This window comes from Aspergillus bombycis (assembly GCF_001792695.1).
Source record: "Aspergillus bombycis strain NRRL26010 chromosome Unknown contig00023, whole genome shotgun sequence".
In the NCBI taxonomy this organism is placed as follows: Eukaryota; Fungi; Ascomycota; class Eurotiomycetes; order Eurotiales; family Aspergillaceae; genus Aspergillus; species Aspergillus bombycis.
In genome coordinates, this window is record NW_019170025.1 from 91,129 (window position 1) to 107,490 (window position 16,362).

At 52.0% G+C, this 16,362-nt stretch overlaps 6 protein-coding genes across 6 annotated transcripts; 3 read left to right on the top strand and 3 right to left on the bottom strand.

Moving 5' to 3' along the window:
* Positions 1 to 280: 280 nt before the first annotated feature.
* Positions 281 to 1,671, top strand: ABOM_002565 (uncharacterized protein; the record flags this gene model as incomplete). The annotated part of the gene is made up of 4 exons (XM_022529695.1): positions 281 to 444; positions 507 to 1,043; positions 1,097 to 1,331; positions 1,390 to 1,671. 4 exons carry the CDS (start codon positions 281 to 283, stop codon positions 1,669 to 1,671), a joined length of 1,218 nt encoding a protein of 405 aa, XP_022391220.1.
* A 328-nt stretch (positions 1,672 to 1,999) lies between these two features.
* Positions 2,000 to 3,738, bottom strand: ABOM_002566 (uncharacterized protein; the record flags this gene model as incomplete). Its single annotated transcript, XM_022529696.1, has 4 exons — positions 2,000 to 2,516; positions 2,568 to 3,342; positions 3,424 to 3,472; positions 3,541 to 3,738. 4 exons carry the CDS (start codon positions 3,736 to 3,738, stop codon positions 2,000 to 2,002), a joined length of 1,539 nt encoding a protein of 512 aa, XP_022391142.1.
* Positions 3,739 to 4,657: 919 nt separating this feature from the next.
* ABOM_002567 (C6 zinc finger domain protein) lies at positions 4,658 to 6,409 on the top strand (the record flags this gene model as incomplete). Its single annotated transcript, XM_022529697.1, has 1 exon — positions 4,658 to 6,409. The coding sequence occupies one exon, from the start codon at positions 4,658 to 4,660 to the stop codon at positions 6,407 to 6,409; it is 1,752 nt and encodes a 583-aa protein (XP_022391143.1).
* A 772-nt stretch (positions 6,410 to 7,181) lies between these two features.
* ABOM_002568 (aromatic alcohol reductase) lies at positions 7,182 to 8,247 on the top strand (the record flags this gene model as incomplete). Its single annotated transcript, XM_022529698.1, has 2 exons — positions 7,182 to 7,250; positions 7,303 to 8,247. 2 exons carry the CDS (start codon positions 7,182 to 7,184, stop codon positions 8,245 to 8,247), a joined length of 1,014 nt encoding a protein of 337 aa, XP_022391169.1.
* A 319-nt stretch (positions 8,248 to 8,566) lies between these two features.
* ABOM_002569 (uncharacterized protein) lies at positions 8,567 to 9,484 on the bottom strand (the record flags this gene model as incomplete). Its single annotated transcript, XM_022529699.1, has 2 exons — positions 8,567 to 9,135; positions 9,214 to 9,484. 2 exons carry the CDS (start codon positions 9,482 to 9,484, stop codon positions 8,567 to 8,569), a joined length of 840 nt encoding a protein of 279 aa, XP_022391218.1.
* A 1,009-nt stretch (positions 9,485 to 10,493) lies between these two features.
* Positions 10,494 to 15,699, bottom strand: ABOM_002570 (uncharacterized protein; the record flags this gene model as incomplete). Its single annotated transcript, XM_022529700.1, has 17 exons — positions 10,494 to 10,658; positions 10,717 to 10,998; positions 11,057 to 11,870; positions 11,924 to 12,076; positions 12,160 to 12,273; positions 12,331 to 12,512; positions 12,568 to 12,642; positions 12,694 to 12,839; positions 12,902 to 13,020; positions 13,077 to 13,109; positions 13,163 to 13,341; positions 13,403 to 13,546; positions 13,624 to 13,673; positions 13,733 to 14,386; positions 14,443 to 15,167; positions 15,229 to 15,320; positions 15,382 to 15,699. 17 exons carry the CDS (start codon positions 15,697 to 15,699, stop codon positions 10,494 to 10,496), a joined length of 4,245 nt encoding a protein of 1,414 aa, XP_022391106.1.
* Positions 15,700 to 16,362: the final 663 nt, after the last annotated feature.

Here is a 16,362-nt window from a genome sequence, read left to right on the forward strand (position 1 = left end):
GGGCAAGATGTGGGGAAACCCTCGTTCCCCGCACATTTCCCGCTTGCAAAGAAGACCCACTGGCCATGTTGCCTTTAGTCTAGCACGTACGTTGAGCTGGAGGCCTCACACTTCCCCCTTTCCGATAGCCGACATCCGATATCCGGCCAGTGCGTGGGTAGACCATGGCTCTCATGGCGATTGACTGTAATCATATAAATTTCTCGAATCTGGATTGAACTCGGATAGGCAGAAACACATCGCCACGACAATACACCGGGCGACAAGCTGAGACAACCATATGGCGGCTGCCAGTACCGAATTCCCTGCGGACTGGGATGTCAATAAAGGCCACCTGGTTCATAGTGACGAGCCAGAGAAAATCTACCGAGAATATGCTCATTTGCGCTCGACATGCCCGGTGGCTCATGTGGATGCACACAGTGGGTATTGGATCCTGACGAAGTATGATTATCATCCCATGCCAAGCCTCACGCGAGGGGACTGGATGCTGAACAGGGAGACAGATATGCCGATGTCAAGGCTACCGCCTCGGACAATTCAAAGTTCATCTCAGGAAAGTGTGCTGTTGTGCCCGCAGATCCCCGGGGAATCCGACGACCCCCGCTCAAGTTTGATGGCGAGCAACATGCACCCTACCGCACCGCTGTAGATCGAACCCTCAAGCCGGCGCGTTTGAGAAGGTTGGAACCGATCCTGCGAGGCCATGCCGAGCGTGAGCTTGGCCGTTTAATCCAGCGAGGTCATGGCGACTTATACGAGGAATTTGGCGCGCAGTTTTCCGGTTGGGTTGAGAAGGAGTGGCTCAATCTGGACGAGCCGGATTCAAAGCTACTCACTAGCGCAATCACTCCATTTGTGACGGCGTGGCGGACACAGGATTGGGCCCTAGTCAAATCGTCCAGTGATATGTTCTACGAGATTGCCAGGCGTGTCATTGCATCACGGAAAGATAAACTTCTTGACCCGGAAGAAGATCCTGCGTCAAGTCTGCTGGTCGAGAGGGATCATGATGGCAATCCTTTGGATGATCACAACTTAGTGTAAGTTGGTTGAGGTAGTCATCTTGCATTGCATTGGCGCTGACCACCCCCAGTGGCTGCATTCGCCAGATATTGATCGTGGCAATGGTGGCTCCCAGCATCATCATCTCCTCAATGACGAACCATCTGAGCAAGGACAAGGAGCTGCAAAATAGACTGCGTAACGACAAGAAGCTTCTACCAGCGGCCATTGAGGAGTTCATTCGATTGTATGTTCCGTACCGCGGCTTCTCCCGAACAGCATTGCACGAAGTCGAGATTTCAGGTACCAGGGTTCCGCCCGATGAGGTATGTTTCAATACTCTTGGATAGAATCAGCAACATATCATCTGACTCAATGTTCCAGCCGATCACGGTCGTCTATGCGGCCGCGAACCGCGACCCGGATCAGTTCCCACATCCTGACGAGTTCGTGATGCACCGAGACAATATCTCGACACATCTTGGATTCGGTCACGGTAGGCACCGCTGTGCTGGGATGGTGCTAGCACGCATGATGCTACGAATCTACCTCGAGACCTTGTTGGATCACACGGTCGACTTTGAGGTCGATGGGGAGATTCATTATGCCCGGCTGCCAGAGATCGGCCTGACTACTTGCCCAATTAAGTTTTATCCTCGGCCTTGAGAATGAATTAGAGCTCCTGTGACTATGGATTAGAAGGATACTGTTTGCAATTTGAATATATAAATTGGAATTCAGGTCATGAAAGATACCTTGTAGATCTCAGCATATTTCACATGGTACGAACCAAAGACCGTCCTCCACGTAGAATTGAGAGGCGACTTTCTTCATCCTGATAAGGTGTATAGATTATCTTTTCCAACGCTGCATAGGCGGAACTTCATGCCCATGGGCAAGCTTCTAGTACTACCACCAAACCTGGGGTCCTTACTAAAGTGTGTAGCTAAAGTGTGTAAATGGAAGTATCTAGGATGATAGCCCGCTTCGCCCCCTAGTATCTAAGCATAAAATACTTCTTGTCATGGCCATTGCGGCGCGAGTCAAGTCTCTCCGCCTCATACTCCTCGGCAGTCCAATTTGCTGTTTCCTTCTTTCGCCGGCGATTCTCTAGCATGTACAACCCACGAATCGCGGCGAATCCAAGTAATCCCACTGACACGATAATCAACACAGCGATCACGGAGATCCGGTAGGATGGCGCATAGCTCTCTCTGAAGATCTGCCCGGCAATGACTGCGGATATATTGGTTAACTTGAATAGACCCATCGTGACTGCACGCGTTGCATGGTCCGGTGTGTTGTCCGTCAGCCAGGCAGCAATAAGCGGGTTTGCAGTGCCCGAGCCGATCAGCGCAACATGTAGGAACCCGTAGCGAAGCTTGTTACTTTTACTGGCGATGAGGACAATATACCCCACAATCGAGATCAACATGGATAAAATGGCAAAGCCGGAGCGCTCATGGAAACGGTCCGAGAGCCAGACAATGGTCAGGAGGCCTATACCACCACTGTTTGCCATTAGCTAGGCCACCGGCCTCATCTCCCAGAGGGTCACTTACACCATAAACGGGGGAACAGTCATCAAATTCGCTTTAATTGATTCATACCCCATACCCTTGACCATAAGAGGTAGGAAGATGGCAAAGCCGTACGCAGGCGTAGTGGCACACAGGTTGCACACAATGATAAGGACTTTCTTCCAGTCCTTCAGAGCATTGATGATGTCCTTACTAGTGATGCGATGTTCATGGTCCTCGGCATTGGCTTCTGCCAGGTCTTCTTGTGCCCCGGTATGAGTCGCCATGCGACGGATCGCACGTGCTCGCTCCTCCTCATTCAAAAACCACGCTGTTTTCAATTTGTTCGGTAGCATTGCCAGCGCCAGGGCAGCGATGAATATCGTGACACTTCCTTCGACCAGGAAAAGCAATTGCCAGTCCTTCCACTGTGTCGACCGGATCTGGAAGCATCCATAAGCAATCAGACCCGCAAATGCCCCCGAGAACGCAAAGCTCAAGGCCAACATTCCCATCCGAAATCCGGCTTGGTATGCAGGGTATAATGTGCCGATGTAGTAGTAGGCGGTGGGAACATATCCCGCTTCGAAGACACCCAGAAGCAAGCGGAGGGCCATCATCTGTGCACGATCTTTCATAACAGCCTGAGTGATTGTCACCACGCCCCAGGCTGCCATGATGAACGGCAACCACAAACGAGGTCCCACGATTCTCCCCAGCATAACGGAGATAGGCATGCATGGGATGAAAGTGGCGGCATAGAGAGATACAGCATTTGGCACGTCATTGTGCTTTAGATGTAGGTCCTGGCTGAATGCTGTACTTGACTGTTAGGATACTTTATTTCTATCTCAACGAAAGAGGAATATGAGCATTGAAATGCTCGGCTTTCACGTACTCTTCGTGGTCGCAGCGTTACTTATATTCGACTTGTCTACTGCTTGCAGCTAATGACATGGAACAGTGAGCAAATGGGCTATTAAAATGCAGACGCAATGTGAACGGAGAGACATACCAGAAAACCGGCTGTTAGGATCGAGACAATGAAGCAGTCAAGCTTCAGGTTGAGCCGGCGATCCAATTTGGCATCTTGAGGTGTCGATGCGTGATAGTCCTGCTGTTGCTTTTGAGAGATTGGGTCAAATGAAATATCCTCAATCTGTTCATCGCAGGCTTGCTGGTTGTCCGTGGGCTTCTTTTTGGTCGGTGCCATAGCGAAAGTGATCAACGAGGGAATAACCTAGAATTGGCGGTGTTGCATTCTGTGCTGGAAAATAGTAACTCGTACATCAACGTGGTTTTTGACATCGATGAATGGGCAGATCTCGAGCCCCTCTGCCAAGTAGAAGATGTATTTCAACCGAGCTCCGGCATCCGATATCCCACGTCCGATAGCCGTCGGTCAGGAACTATGGAAGCTATGATAGCACTACAAATTCTAAAGCTTTATTGCAGACTCATAACAGCCTAAAGAGAGGCAGGTAAGCGAAACATTCGAAAATACCAAAGCGTCAAGGGTTAGTTACTCAAAAGCGTCACGTGTATGGATATAGCATCACGACGGCGCAATGCCGATAGACCCTTCATAGTTATATAGCCCCACCGGAGTCCAGGGAAGACTAGCAGTCGCAGCAAGATAGAAATTCTATTAATGGCATAGGCGACGATAACAGTCTATCACTAGAGCTTTTGGTATTCTTGTTTGCAGGGGGGTTCTCCCGATGCCCTAGCAGCTTCCGGAGTAATTTGTGAAATAGAAGCAATAACCCCTTGACGTCAAGGGGTGCACCCGAATGGCTGCTTGAATAAAGAGGAAAGTGATATGACTACCGGCCAGCTCCCTGTCAAGGTCAATTCAAGGGTCATCAACATTAGGGTCAACATGGGTCTCTGGAGGGAATATTAGGGACGAACATCATGGATCAATCGGAGCAAAGAGTTGCGCTAGCCACTTCGAGCTAGCCTCCAGATAATCAGTAGCGACAGCTCATACACCGCGAGCCATGTTGGAGTAATATATGCACACCATCACTGAAAGACTGCCCCAACGTGCTGGCCAGAAGATTAACTCTACTATATTCAGTTCTATCTCCATCGCAGTGGCCGTGGAAGCTCAAATGTCCTTGCCCGTCATGTCGACAACAATCGCCAAGCGCAAGCGTGCGAGGAAGGCATGCATTCCTTGTCATCAGCGGAAGCGAAAATGCGACAACGTATATCCTTGTGGCATGTGCACCACCTACGGATACAACTGTAGATACACCGACGACAATCCCACTGGTACACTGGACGGCGACGTACCTATTCCGCCTCCAGCCAAGCGCGTCAGTCTCGACGGTCAATGTCGTCTGACAAGTCAGGACGCCACAAACCGCAGTCCGAGAACCCGGTCTCATATGGAGCGAGGTTGCCGCGACGGCGACGGTTTGTTGACCAAGAGTCCGACCGTCGTTGCCGGTGCTTCCCCAGGCATCTTCGACGAGCTGAAGTTCAGATACTCCGGGGCATCGGCGGCCATGGCATTCCCGCACATCCTGGGTGTGGCTCTCGGTTCCGATAGCCCTCCAAAAATGCGGCCGTTCGCGTACAACTTCGGCATTCGCCCCGAGGAGGCGTCTAATGCCCACTCCTTTCTTGGAAATATCATCTCGGAGGACGACCTTGGCGTTTTCTCGCATGCCTTCTTCTCGGTATTAGGCCCCATCACCGACGTGATGGACCGAAGAATCTACGCCCAGCGATGTCGGGATTATTACCGTACTTTGGGCAGCAATGCGGTCGCCTTTGCCGCCGTGGCGGCTGGCGTTGCTGCTCTTGGATCATTCCTATCTCCTAAGAGACATCCGCGGGAGTCTGACCTGGTGCAATACGCTAAAGCGATCCTCGATGACCCGGCGTCCATGCGTTTGCATGGCATCGATCATATCCTCGCATGGGGCATGCGAGTGCTTTACCTACGCGCAACAACCCGACCCAGCAATGCTTGGATCGCGTCGTGCACGCAAATGCACCTCTGTGAAGCCATAGGGCTCCATGAGGAAGAGACCATTAAGAAGATTGCGTCCATGGCTGGCGCCGCTGTGCTTGGACAGGATGCGGACCGGCTGAGGAGAATTTTCTGGATCTCGTGGGCCGGGCATAACATGCTGTCCTATGAGTACGATCGTTCGCCGGTAGGATTTCGAGCCGTGACTTGCCAGCCTATCATCTCGATACCAGGCTCTGTTGCCGATCAGTTCGTACAACTGATCCAGATCATTCCGTCACCCAATTCGCCGTTCCAGCTCGAACTGCAGCCTCCAAATCCGAGTGGGGGGCTGTTTGAGCGTCTCACGGCGCTGCACGAGCTCCAAGTTGCCCACCCGTTCCTAGTGGTGACGAAGGCGGACATTGCATTCTGCTTCTATCGACGACTTTACCAGCTCAAGGCCCACATACCGGATGATATCATCCGGTTCGTCATTGATAGCGGCGACGCCGCAGTGGAGGCGGCCGAGCAGCAAGCTAGCCAGGGTCGTCTGTTCTGGAATGTCATCGGCAGCGTCTTCCAGTATACCTGCATCCTGCTGGCCATTGACACGCCCGCGGCCACCGCCCACATCGGCGCCGCATTCACGGGCTTGGAGAACCTTGTCCAGGCGGCCGATACAGCACTGACGCGCGAGGCGTTGTCGATAGCGCGGCACCTACTAAGCCTTCATACGGCAAAGAAGCGAAAAGAACTTGCTCAACTAGAGGCTGTCGAGGCGGGCTATGAATTCTCTCAGGCACTGCCCGTGTCCGAGGCTAACACTGCAGTGCCAGATATAGATTGGTCAGTGGACTGGGATCAATTTTTTATTGAGCCATATATATCGATGCTCGGCCCTGACGTCCAGCTCTAGTATCGCGGGAAGTTCAGCTTTGTACTTATAATTATATCACACCCATAGACTGTTAGAAAAGAAAACTTACTGCAATTGACGTATTTCCTGTACCATGTTCTTGGACGCCCGGGAGCGTATTTAATGAGAGTCTTGGAGAGATGGCGTGGAGACATGACTCCTCACCGCGAGGTGCAATAGAGTAATTGTTGATTCGTGCTTCTTGTCGTAGTTTCTATGCTTATCATTCTGGAGGTTGAGGCCATTCTTGGAGCTCCATCAATGTCATTCGCCTTGTGCGGCTTTATGTGCGGCCATTGCGGACTCAATCCCCTACGGCCGCACCAACAACCTATGAGACAGGGTTAGTGAACCCGCTCGTGCGGCTGCTGCGGCGGACAAGCGCGGGTTACTCTCAGTCTCTTACTCTCACCGTCTGTAATATGGCGGGCTTCGCCAGCTACAGCTCCTTCGCCCCCAGTCCTCCTGTCGCCGAGCTAATCAAGTTGCAAGTTCCGACCTGATTCAGTCGGATATACTCTACAGTGTGGACATCTTTTGTCCGAGATTTTCGCATACAATCAGATATGGCAAGGCTGAGATGGTGAGACCCTCAGAGAACTGCCGCACTCAAGACTGGGTCGGAAATGTATAAATAGACGGGCATTCCCTGCTCGGAGGAGAAACAGCCAGGCAGATACCACTCTCTCGCCAGCTGAAACACTTCGGACGCCTCTTTGGACCAGAATATTAGCTATTCATACATTCTCAACAATCCACCCAACCAACCATAATGCCCAAGTACGCCAAAGATCAGCCCGTCGGCTTCAAAAACACCATCGAAAGAGTCGCCGTTGTCGGCGTAAGTAAACCCTCTCCACGTATACAACAAAACTAAACCAACACGCACTTAGGCTGGAGGTACCATTGGAGCGCATATTGCCAACGCCCTTGTCGAGACCGGACGACACACCGTCACGGCCCTTTCTCGCAAAGACAGCGGGAACAGACTCCCCGCGGGCGTCCGAGTCGCCTCAATCAACTACGATGATGAGGCCACTATTGTTGCCGCCCTCCAAGACCAGCAATTTTTGATCATAACGATGGCCCCTACGGCGCCCCGGGACTCCCACAGCAAGCTTGTCCTGGCGGCCGCGAAGGCCGGTGTTCCCTACGTCATGCCTAACGGGTATGGTGGCGACATCGACAACATTAAACTCGGCGAAGACACCATGCTGGGGCCCGTCGCCCAGGCCAATCGGGACGAAATTGAGAGGCTCGGCATGCAGTGGATCACTATGTGCTGTGGGTTCTGGTATGACTACAGCCTGGCGGGCGGGGATGCGCGCTTTGGGTTCGATTTTGACAAGCGTTCCCTGACAATCTATGACGATGGAAACACCAAGATCTCAACATCGACGCTATCGCAGGTTGGGCGCGCTGTGGCCAAGGTCCTGAGCCTCAATGAGCTGCCCCAGGATGAAAACGATAACAGCCTTACTCTGTCGACGTTCCTCAACAAGGGCGTGTACATTAAGAGCTTTGTGGTCAGCCAAAACGACATGTTTGAAAGCGTCAAGCGTGTCACTGGCGCCACCGACGCCGACTGGACGATTACCTACGAGGATACCAAGAAGCGATACGAGGATGGCCTGGCGCAAGTGAAAGTGGGCAATATGGCTGGCTTTAGCAAGATGCTGTACGCAAGGGCGTTTTACCCAGATGATTCCAATGATCTCTCGGCCAAGGCACAGAATGAGTTGCTTGAATTGCCGGAGGAGAGCCTGGACGAGTCTACCAAGGTTGGGATAGATTTGGTCAAGGAGCTGCAGCGTCGTGTCGAGCGTATGGCTGCCTAGAACATAGTATATACATACACGGAATTTGAATAATTAATGTATGGATTTTGTCAGAGGTCTAAAGCACCGTCGATGGTCATTATTCGAACAGTACACTACATAACTACATGTCCTGGGTTTCACGACGTGTATTCGCCCCAGTGCATAGCTATGCAACGACGGGACATCCTGTGGCTCACTTGGCACACCCTAGCAATGAGTACGACGAAAAGCAAAGGCATGGAAATACCTGCACATGGGGCGATGTACTCTACCCCTGAGCGGGAGTGTGAGCATCATCACAATGACTACAAACTCTAGGATATATAAGACATATGTCCTATCTCCTTGCCATATCCTTGGCCCCGGTCGAGTCCAACTCGGATGGTGGGACCGAGGATTGGGCCATTTCGGTGAGTGGCGCCGCAGGGACCTGAGTATAGGCGTGGCCATAGTGATGGTTGTATGCCAATCCGCCTGGGGCACTGGTTGCAGCAAGGCTCGCCTTCAACCCCTCCAGCTCTTTCATCGAAGCGGCCCTCTGTTTCCTCTCCCATGCTCCCCAAATCAATGCCGAGCCGGCGATCAGACCGAGGGGAATACCCAAACCTAATCCGATGGCCAGTCGTGTCGACTGATCGTTGTTGTCACCCGAGGTATCTCCCGAAGCGTTGCTGCTATTGTTCCCCGAGGATGGTGAGGCCGAGGAAGAAGAGCTGCTGCTCGTGCTGTCTTTGGTGTAGTTCGCTAGCGCTGCAACGCCGGGCATCACGGTTCCGATGGGGACGGTAAAGGCACGATCGACGGCACATTCAATCGAGGTGTTGTCGATGCTCACAACGTTTCCACAACAGTATTGGTCATCGATGGCATTCACAACCCGGTATCCCGTGCCCTGGTCCCAGCGCGCTACGCGTCAATCCATTTTAGCATACCCATTCCATGATGGTGGCCGAGAGAAGTCACACAAATCGAGTTGGAACGTACCACATGGCTCGGCACTTTTACAGGCACCACCCCAGTTTTGGTCCGTGCAGCTCCCTCTTGACATGACCGGGTGATTACCGGAGCTCTGGAGGTAGCAGAGGCCGTTCGAGAGACAAATGTCATTCTTGTTGCAGCAGGTGGTTATCTCGGCGCTCGTATTGCAGGGAACATCGGCCGTGGCGATATTGCCGTTGACGAAGTAGCAGGTCGCATCAGAGTTCACCGCGACCGATGCTGTGATCAATGCTAGCACTGGTAGAAGACCGAACATGGTTGACCGGATCTGTATTTTACTGTTGGCCGGCCTTGTTCATCCAGAAAACACGCTTGCGATACACGGAGCCCAGGTCAGTGTAGACCGGATAGCAACTGCACGGTTTCCACATTGGGTAGAAAAAAGAAGAAAGCCGGTGGGGAAGACAAGGGGGGTGATTCACGAGTTTTATCCAGCTCGGCAATTCATCTCACCTAAGATTAGAGGATCTCTAGGGCATGCAGCTAACCAGCGCTAAGTTCTTGAATATACGCATCGGGCAGTGTTGGCCCCGAACTGGAACAGTGAGCGAGGCTTCCGCACGGTGGAAAAACCTCTTGCTTTTGCTCAACGGTCTACGAGGACCTCAAAGCAGGTCCTTTCCTCCCAGCCATTGGCGGAGTCTCGCTGGTTCGAGAGGGATTGCGATCGACACAATCTCACCCTCCCAGCCTCGAGCCTTGCCATGTCCCAGGCTGACTCGTAAAAATCCCAGAGTTTACCCGTAGTGGAGAAAATCTTACCTTATTGTGTATTAGCACTTGCTCGGTCTTCTTGGCGGTGGGTCGAAACACTCCTGTCTATCCCTGACCGTGATGAATCAGGATAGCAATCGGTAGATTGTTACTTTCAGAGTACGGAAAGATGTTATCGGTATGTATGTTAACGAAGTCGCTGCGAGGTGGGACCCAATATAAGGCAAGGTTGTTTACTCACTGACTCGCTGCACATGCTGCAGCTACATAGCTTAAGCCATCATCACTGCGAGTGCAGGTATATATATTGATCCTTGATACCGGGATTAGAAGACAATACGGCCCAGAATGATGTATGAAAACAAAGTTACCTCGTAGTCATTATAGTACAAAATTCCATGAAGAGAAAGATAAAAGATACAAAGTAATTCTTCAGCATGATATCCCAGGGTGGAGGGCTGCAAACCGCTGAACGTGTCCCATGGAACCGTCGCTTGCCCATGTCTTGCTGGAGTTTGAATGTCAAGTCAAGAATTCAACGCCGGAATGATTTAGCCCAGAAGCAATTGGACTGCTTCAGCAGCTGACAGAGGCTCGGAATAAGGTGTTCCTTCCTCTTCATGTGGTATGGGACCGCTGATACCATTGACGAACTCATAATCCTCTGGCCACCCAGCTCTCCTCCCACACACGTTTCTGATAGCCTCACTCATGCACTAAACAGAAATGTTAATAACGCGGCGTTTTGGAAAACGGGAAAAAGTCAATCCATACCACACTCCACAAAAGCCCAGAGCCACAGTCTTCTGGCACCCCATACTCTGCAAGGTCACAAACTGGCAAGTTCCATCGCATCATTTGCCAGGCTGGGATATCGGCACCGGATGTCTGGGGCACCCAGCTGAAGTAAGAGTCTGTGTTCACTTTGGACTGCCATTCGTTTGTCGTGCGTTGAACAAGATAGGAAGATCGGATAACGTCGTATCCGTTGAACCCATAGTCATCTTGTAATGTGTCCATCCCTTTTGGGACTTGCTCCTTGATCCCTAGACCGTACTGTTTGGAGTCAGCACTATAAGTTGGCATCACTGTCGCCAGAAAGGAGAGGGCCTACCCAGAAAAAGGCCGTACCGTCTGGATTGCAATATTTCCGATCGGTAGTATCCCTGTTTTCGACCATGTTTCCGTTCTCGTCGCAGGGGTGATACTTTCTGCCGTCGGAGCTGCGAATGGAATTGTTGTCGATCCGGACAATATAATACCGGTCCTTTTCCCAGAGCAGGTTGAGCAGTGGCGCGACGACATACTTCACCAGCCCATCCTTTTCCGGAACCATGGAATACTTCCTCGTCTCATCATCAGTGGGGGCAACGACACTTTTCTGGGAGGCAAAATTGCCCGTATTGAGTATGCGTGGGAGGGCAGCAGGGCTGGTGACCCAGTTGGGATCCGTAGGGGGCTTTTTGAAAAATAGACTGTTGAAGAACGTGTCCAAACTCTTCGTGATAGCGTCGTGCATATCCGCCGACTTCCTGCCGAGATCTGCATACGTGTTAAACTTCAGGTCGGCTGGGGTTGGTCCACCCAGGGCGCCCACAGCGCCGGCTCCAATGGTCATCGCCCCTGCGGCGACGCCAGCCATGGACTCCAAAAAGAAAGCCCCGATGATACTGGCAAACCCTGCGCCAATGGTCATGCCCGCATCCTCTCCAAACGCGGTGTTATCATCCCCTTTGTGGGAGTACCGGAGAACCAGGTCTGCGTTCTCGAAGCCGACATCCCTCCAGATTTCTGCCATCATACTATACATCACCTTCAAAAATTGCGCCAAGTTATGGACTGCAGTCAGAGCTTGGACCCGGTACATCCGACCCTGCTTGCAAGGATCAACATCTCCGAGATGCTCCACCTCACAATCTGCACGGACACTGGAATGTCCCGATTAGCGACAGTACTGCGCTGAGCGTGAGGGGATACCCACTTGACACATTTCCATGCGTATGGAGCAGGGACTTCTTCTCTGCTGCCGTTATATTTTGCAAGCGCATCGGCAAGCCCACCAGGCCACTCGAAAGGATCATCGGGATCCAGATTCAAGTCTGAGTTGAGGGCAAGCTTCTGGTACCAACCGGCACTAGTTAAACCCCTGGAGTCAGTCCTCCAAAATTCGAGAAAGGGAAAGGATCCGTTAACAGGAAATCTTGGCCCAAGACATACGTAGTAGTCAACCAACTGCCTATGTCATGCTCGTTCCAGAGGTTTTTATCGAGTTCATCGAGGTGATTGCAGACTGAATCTATGCGATCCGTATCGTCCAATGGCCAATGCTCACTAGGATGTCTTATCAGCTCCGAGGTCAATTCACGAGGCGTGCGAGCTATAGCATACTAGTAGCCATCAGGGGCTTCGCCAATGGGGATTCCAGTCGGACTCGGACTGACAGGCGGCGTGCCTGTAGGCGTAGGCTGATCCGGTGCCGTGTATGGTGGTAAGCCAGGGTCTATTGATGGGTCGACATCATCCGCTGCGGTATTATCACTGCCGGGGCAGGTGTTGAACCAGGTGTAGGCCTAAACCACTTAGTATTCCACTTCTTCGTGTGCAAGGGATGCAAGGGAGACTCACGATATTAGTTCGGGGAATGACATTGTGCATATCAGCCCGGCCCAGTCCTCCGAGGTTTGGGAAGTACAAGTTGGCCTGCAGTAATAATCAGCCAGTGGAACGGCGATGCCTCATGATTCCACTCACCCCACGATCCGAGCCTTGATATCGAGGACCGTCCAGCAATTCCCACTTCCAGCTGGAGCCGGCGGTAGGAATGGGACCTTTGTTGATCCAGACTTTGGTGTTCCCATTGAATTTATCAACCCAGAGGAAGTCGACCAGACCGTCGCCTGGACCTTGGTGAGCTTGGAGATCTAGTGACCATCATTCACAAATCCATGATCAGACATACCATCTACATCGGCCCAAACATGGTTGGCACGATCATATCCGTGGGTGCGTTTGACCTGATTCTTCGCTTCAAACTTATTCTCGCCTTTGTTTAACCATCCAACCGTTCTTCCATTGGGTCTGACCACACAAGGTTAGTATTATGGGACTCAGGATAGTTCCCCTGAAGGACTTACTCCATGCACAGGTAATCTGCGCGTCGGTCACCACTACAGTCGTCAGCCACCGATTATCCCAAGCCTGGTGAGTGGGAGGCACAAACTCCAGATCAGCCATCCGCACACCGATGTCACGATATCCGACTCCCCATCCTTCGGTACATTTGACATCTCCAGTGACAACGCCTCGGTAGTCCAAAAAGCCGCTGCTGGTGTCCTCATTCCAGTGGTTAATCCAAACCTCGGCGGCACCAGTTTCACGATTTACGGCCCAAACATCGCACTGTGCATGGTTCGTCAGATAAAACGTTCAAGGGGACCCTCAGTAGTATGTATGTACATACCTTGCCATCACCATCGAAGTCTGCTAGATGAATGCCTTTGCGATCCCGACCCAGGTTGAATATTTCCGGTCCCTCAGGCACCCAAGTTGGAGGCTTATGAACGTTGCCATAGAGCAGGGCTCGACCGGTTGGTGAGATCCAGATCTAAACAAAACGCATAATCAGAAAATGAAATTCCAGGATCCCTGTCCGGAGCCAGCGAAAAGGAAAGTGAAAGTTACATAGTCATCGGCACCAGTGCCACGCCAGTCGCAGTAGAAGTCGCCATCGGCTGTTCCGAGATGTTAGCCATGTCCACCCTCCTAGGGGCAATAAAGATAGAAATCTTACCTTTCAGTGTAGTCCCCCCGCTTCCAATATTCTTCCACGCAGTTGTATAGTGGTTATACGTATCGGCATTCTTGATAGACTGAACCCAGACGTAGTCGGCGCCTCCCTTTGCGTAGACTTGGCCGAACTTGATGCGATCCCTGGCACCCTCAATATCCATTCCAGCATGAGTAACACCAATACGACGCCAATCGGGAGCCAGGCTGCCTTTACCTGTCCCACGCTGGTTGATATACGTGGTGACCTTGCCCTTGTCATCGAGCCAGAGCCAGTCAGCGCGGAAATCACCATTGATATCAACCAGACGAACGCCGGCGATGTTGCCCATGCCTTTACCGGTAAACACTGTGCCAAGGTCCTGCCAGTATCCGTTGAATTCCTTTGTTGGGGCGTCTTTCTGACCCCCGTTTCTCCAGCACTGGATGTCGCCATTTCCCTTCACCAGGCAATAATCAACACGGCCGTCGCCGTCAATGTCGCCAAGTCGGACATTCGCCTGAGCTAGGCCGCCACCCGGCGCCGATCTGACCAGGCCGATGTACTTGAACTGGGGAGGACTTCCGCCTTGGTTCATGGATGCATACATAGCACCCTCCCGACTAATGCAAATGAAGTCGTCGAGTCCATCGTTGTTGAGATCGCCCCACCGTACACCTGTTGCTTCTATTAACACTGCCCTCCACGCAGAGTTTGTTCGATTGGTGGCTCACCTCGCGCAAGACAGTTGTCTTTGACATCAATTTGTACAGGATCCCCGAAGTTGCCATTGCCGTTGTTCGGGTACATCCACGTTCCTTTTCCATCTCGAGTCCATACCAGCTCATCGAGGGCCCCTTCGCGGTGCGCACCTCCTTGGTTGACTAACTGCGCGTAGTTGATACCCGGATGGGTGTCATCCTCGGTGCTCGTAACCCCAATCTGCTTAATACGGCCCATACTCTGAGAATTATGTTTGTAGTCGCCATCATCCCAGCCGCTGCCCCGTTGGGTCTTGATTTTACCACCCGCATTGCCGGAGCCAAACTCCTTCTCACAGGTGGTATACGCCCAATCGCTTTCGCCGATATCCTTGGGCTTGGACAAGAATTTCGCCGATTCCGCTTCTTGAATGGCGGCCCACCAGACTGATGCCATTTTCTTGTATCCAGCGTCCGTCGGATGAGTCCCATCGACTAACTCGCTGACTGTGATAAAGTCGCTCATCTCAGCTAAAACGATCTTGTCGCCATTCTCTCGGCGCGCGGCTGCGATATTGCGGTATTGCGCGTTGATCTTCACCACGTTGGCTTGAGCATCGGGATCTCCATTGGACAACAACGTTGAGAGGATGATGGTCGTTCCCGGTATACCTTCATACAAACGCGTGAGCAACACGTTCATGCGCTCTCCCGCCGTATCGACGTCCAGGTCTCTCACAGCATCGTTGGTGCCAGCACTGTCCAATTGGTAATCAGTATCCGCAACCGCCAGAGACGTTTGTTATATCATCGACCTACTTGATCAAAATAAGATTTGGGGCTTTCGGGATTGTCTTCTCGGCCTCTTGGGCGACCTGATCGATGACCCATCCACTCCACCCCTCGTTGTCCTGCAGATTTGGCCTATCAGTGTCATATCGAGCAAGGTCAGGAAGCCTATGGTAGACTTACATTATCTCTCATTGTTCCACTTTTCAGGGACCCCACCATGTTAACATCCCATCCCGCGTGCCGGAGCTGTTCACGGATCCAGATACGGTATCCATTCTTATCACTTGACTTCAAGCCAGTCGTGATGGAAGCCCCAAGAGGCATGATACGGAGAGCAAAGGGCTTGGACTCGCGAGCTTCCAGGCGGGGGACTCCATCAACTGATGTAGCTGTTTCCTGTATTTCGGTGGGTGAAGGCAAGGCCAGAGTAAACGTGAATAGTGTTAGACCGATGACGCATGTCTGCAGCATGCGGTACATACCGCGAGCTACCCTCATGATGAACGGGGCACGTAGTTCGCGGCGATGGAAGGAAAAGGGAGAGGCCTTGAGCTTCTAACCATGATTCTTATAGTCCTCGAGTGTATGCAGTATTCACATAATTCGGGGACCAGGACGAGGTGCCAAGTGCCAAGTGCCCAGTGCCAAGTGCCAAGTTCACTGACCAGCTAAAAGTCCAGAGATCCAATGGATCTATGGGCCATGGCGGATATTGCCGAAAACGTGGAAGCGACACCCGTTCGGCATTCAGCATTCAGGGCTGAAGCTAATAAGGTAGTATCAAAGCTTTCTTTGTGCCGGGTGAGTCTGCCTGGATGACCAAGGATCTCACCAGGCTTATGCCGAAACCTCGTCAAAAACGCCGTGGAGATCGGCAGAAGCTTGATAGGGCTTCCAATAGCATTATCTGCGCGAGACTCATGGGTCCTTTACTCCTTGGTGTCTTCCATAGCAGCTCAATACAATTGACCGAACAACGCTGTCTACTGCCCATCTCGCCTCTTGCAGCTCCGAGACGCTCAGGTATTGGGACTCCATCTCAATAGCTACTAGTCAGGGGCTCCGGTGGGGGTGTCGGGTATTTGTCCACCTCGACTGTTGTTCAACCTCTTCTCTGTTCTTCTTCATTCTCCTCTTCGGGTGTGCTATCCTCTGGCCACT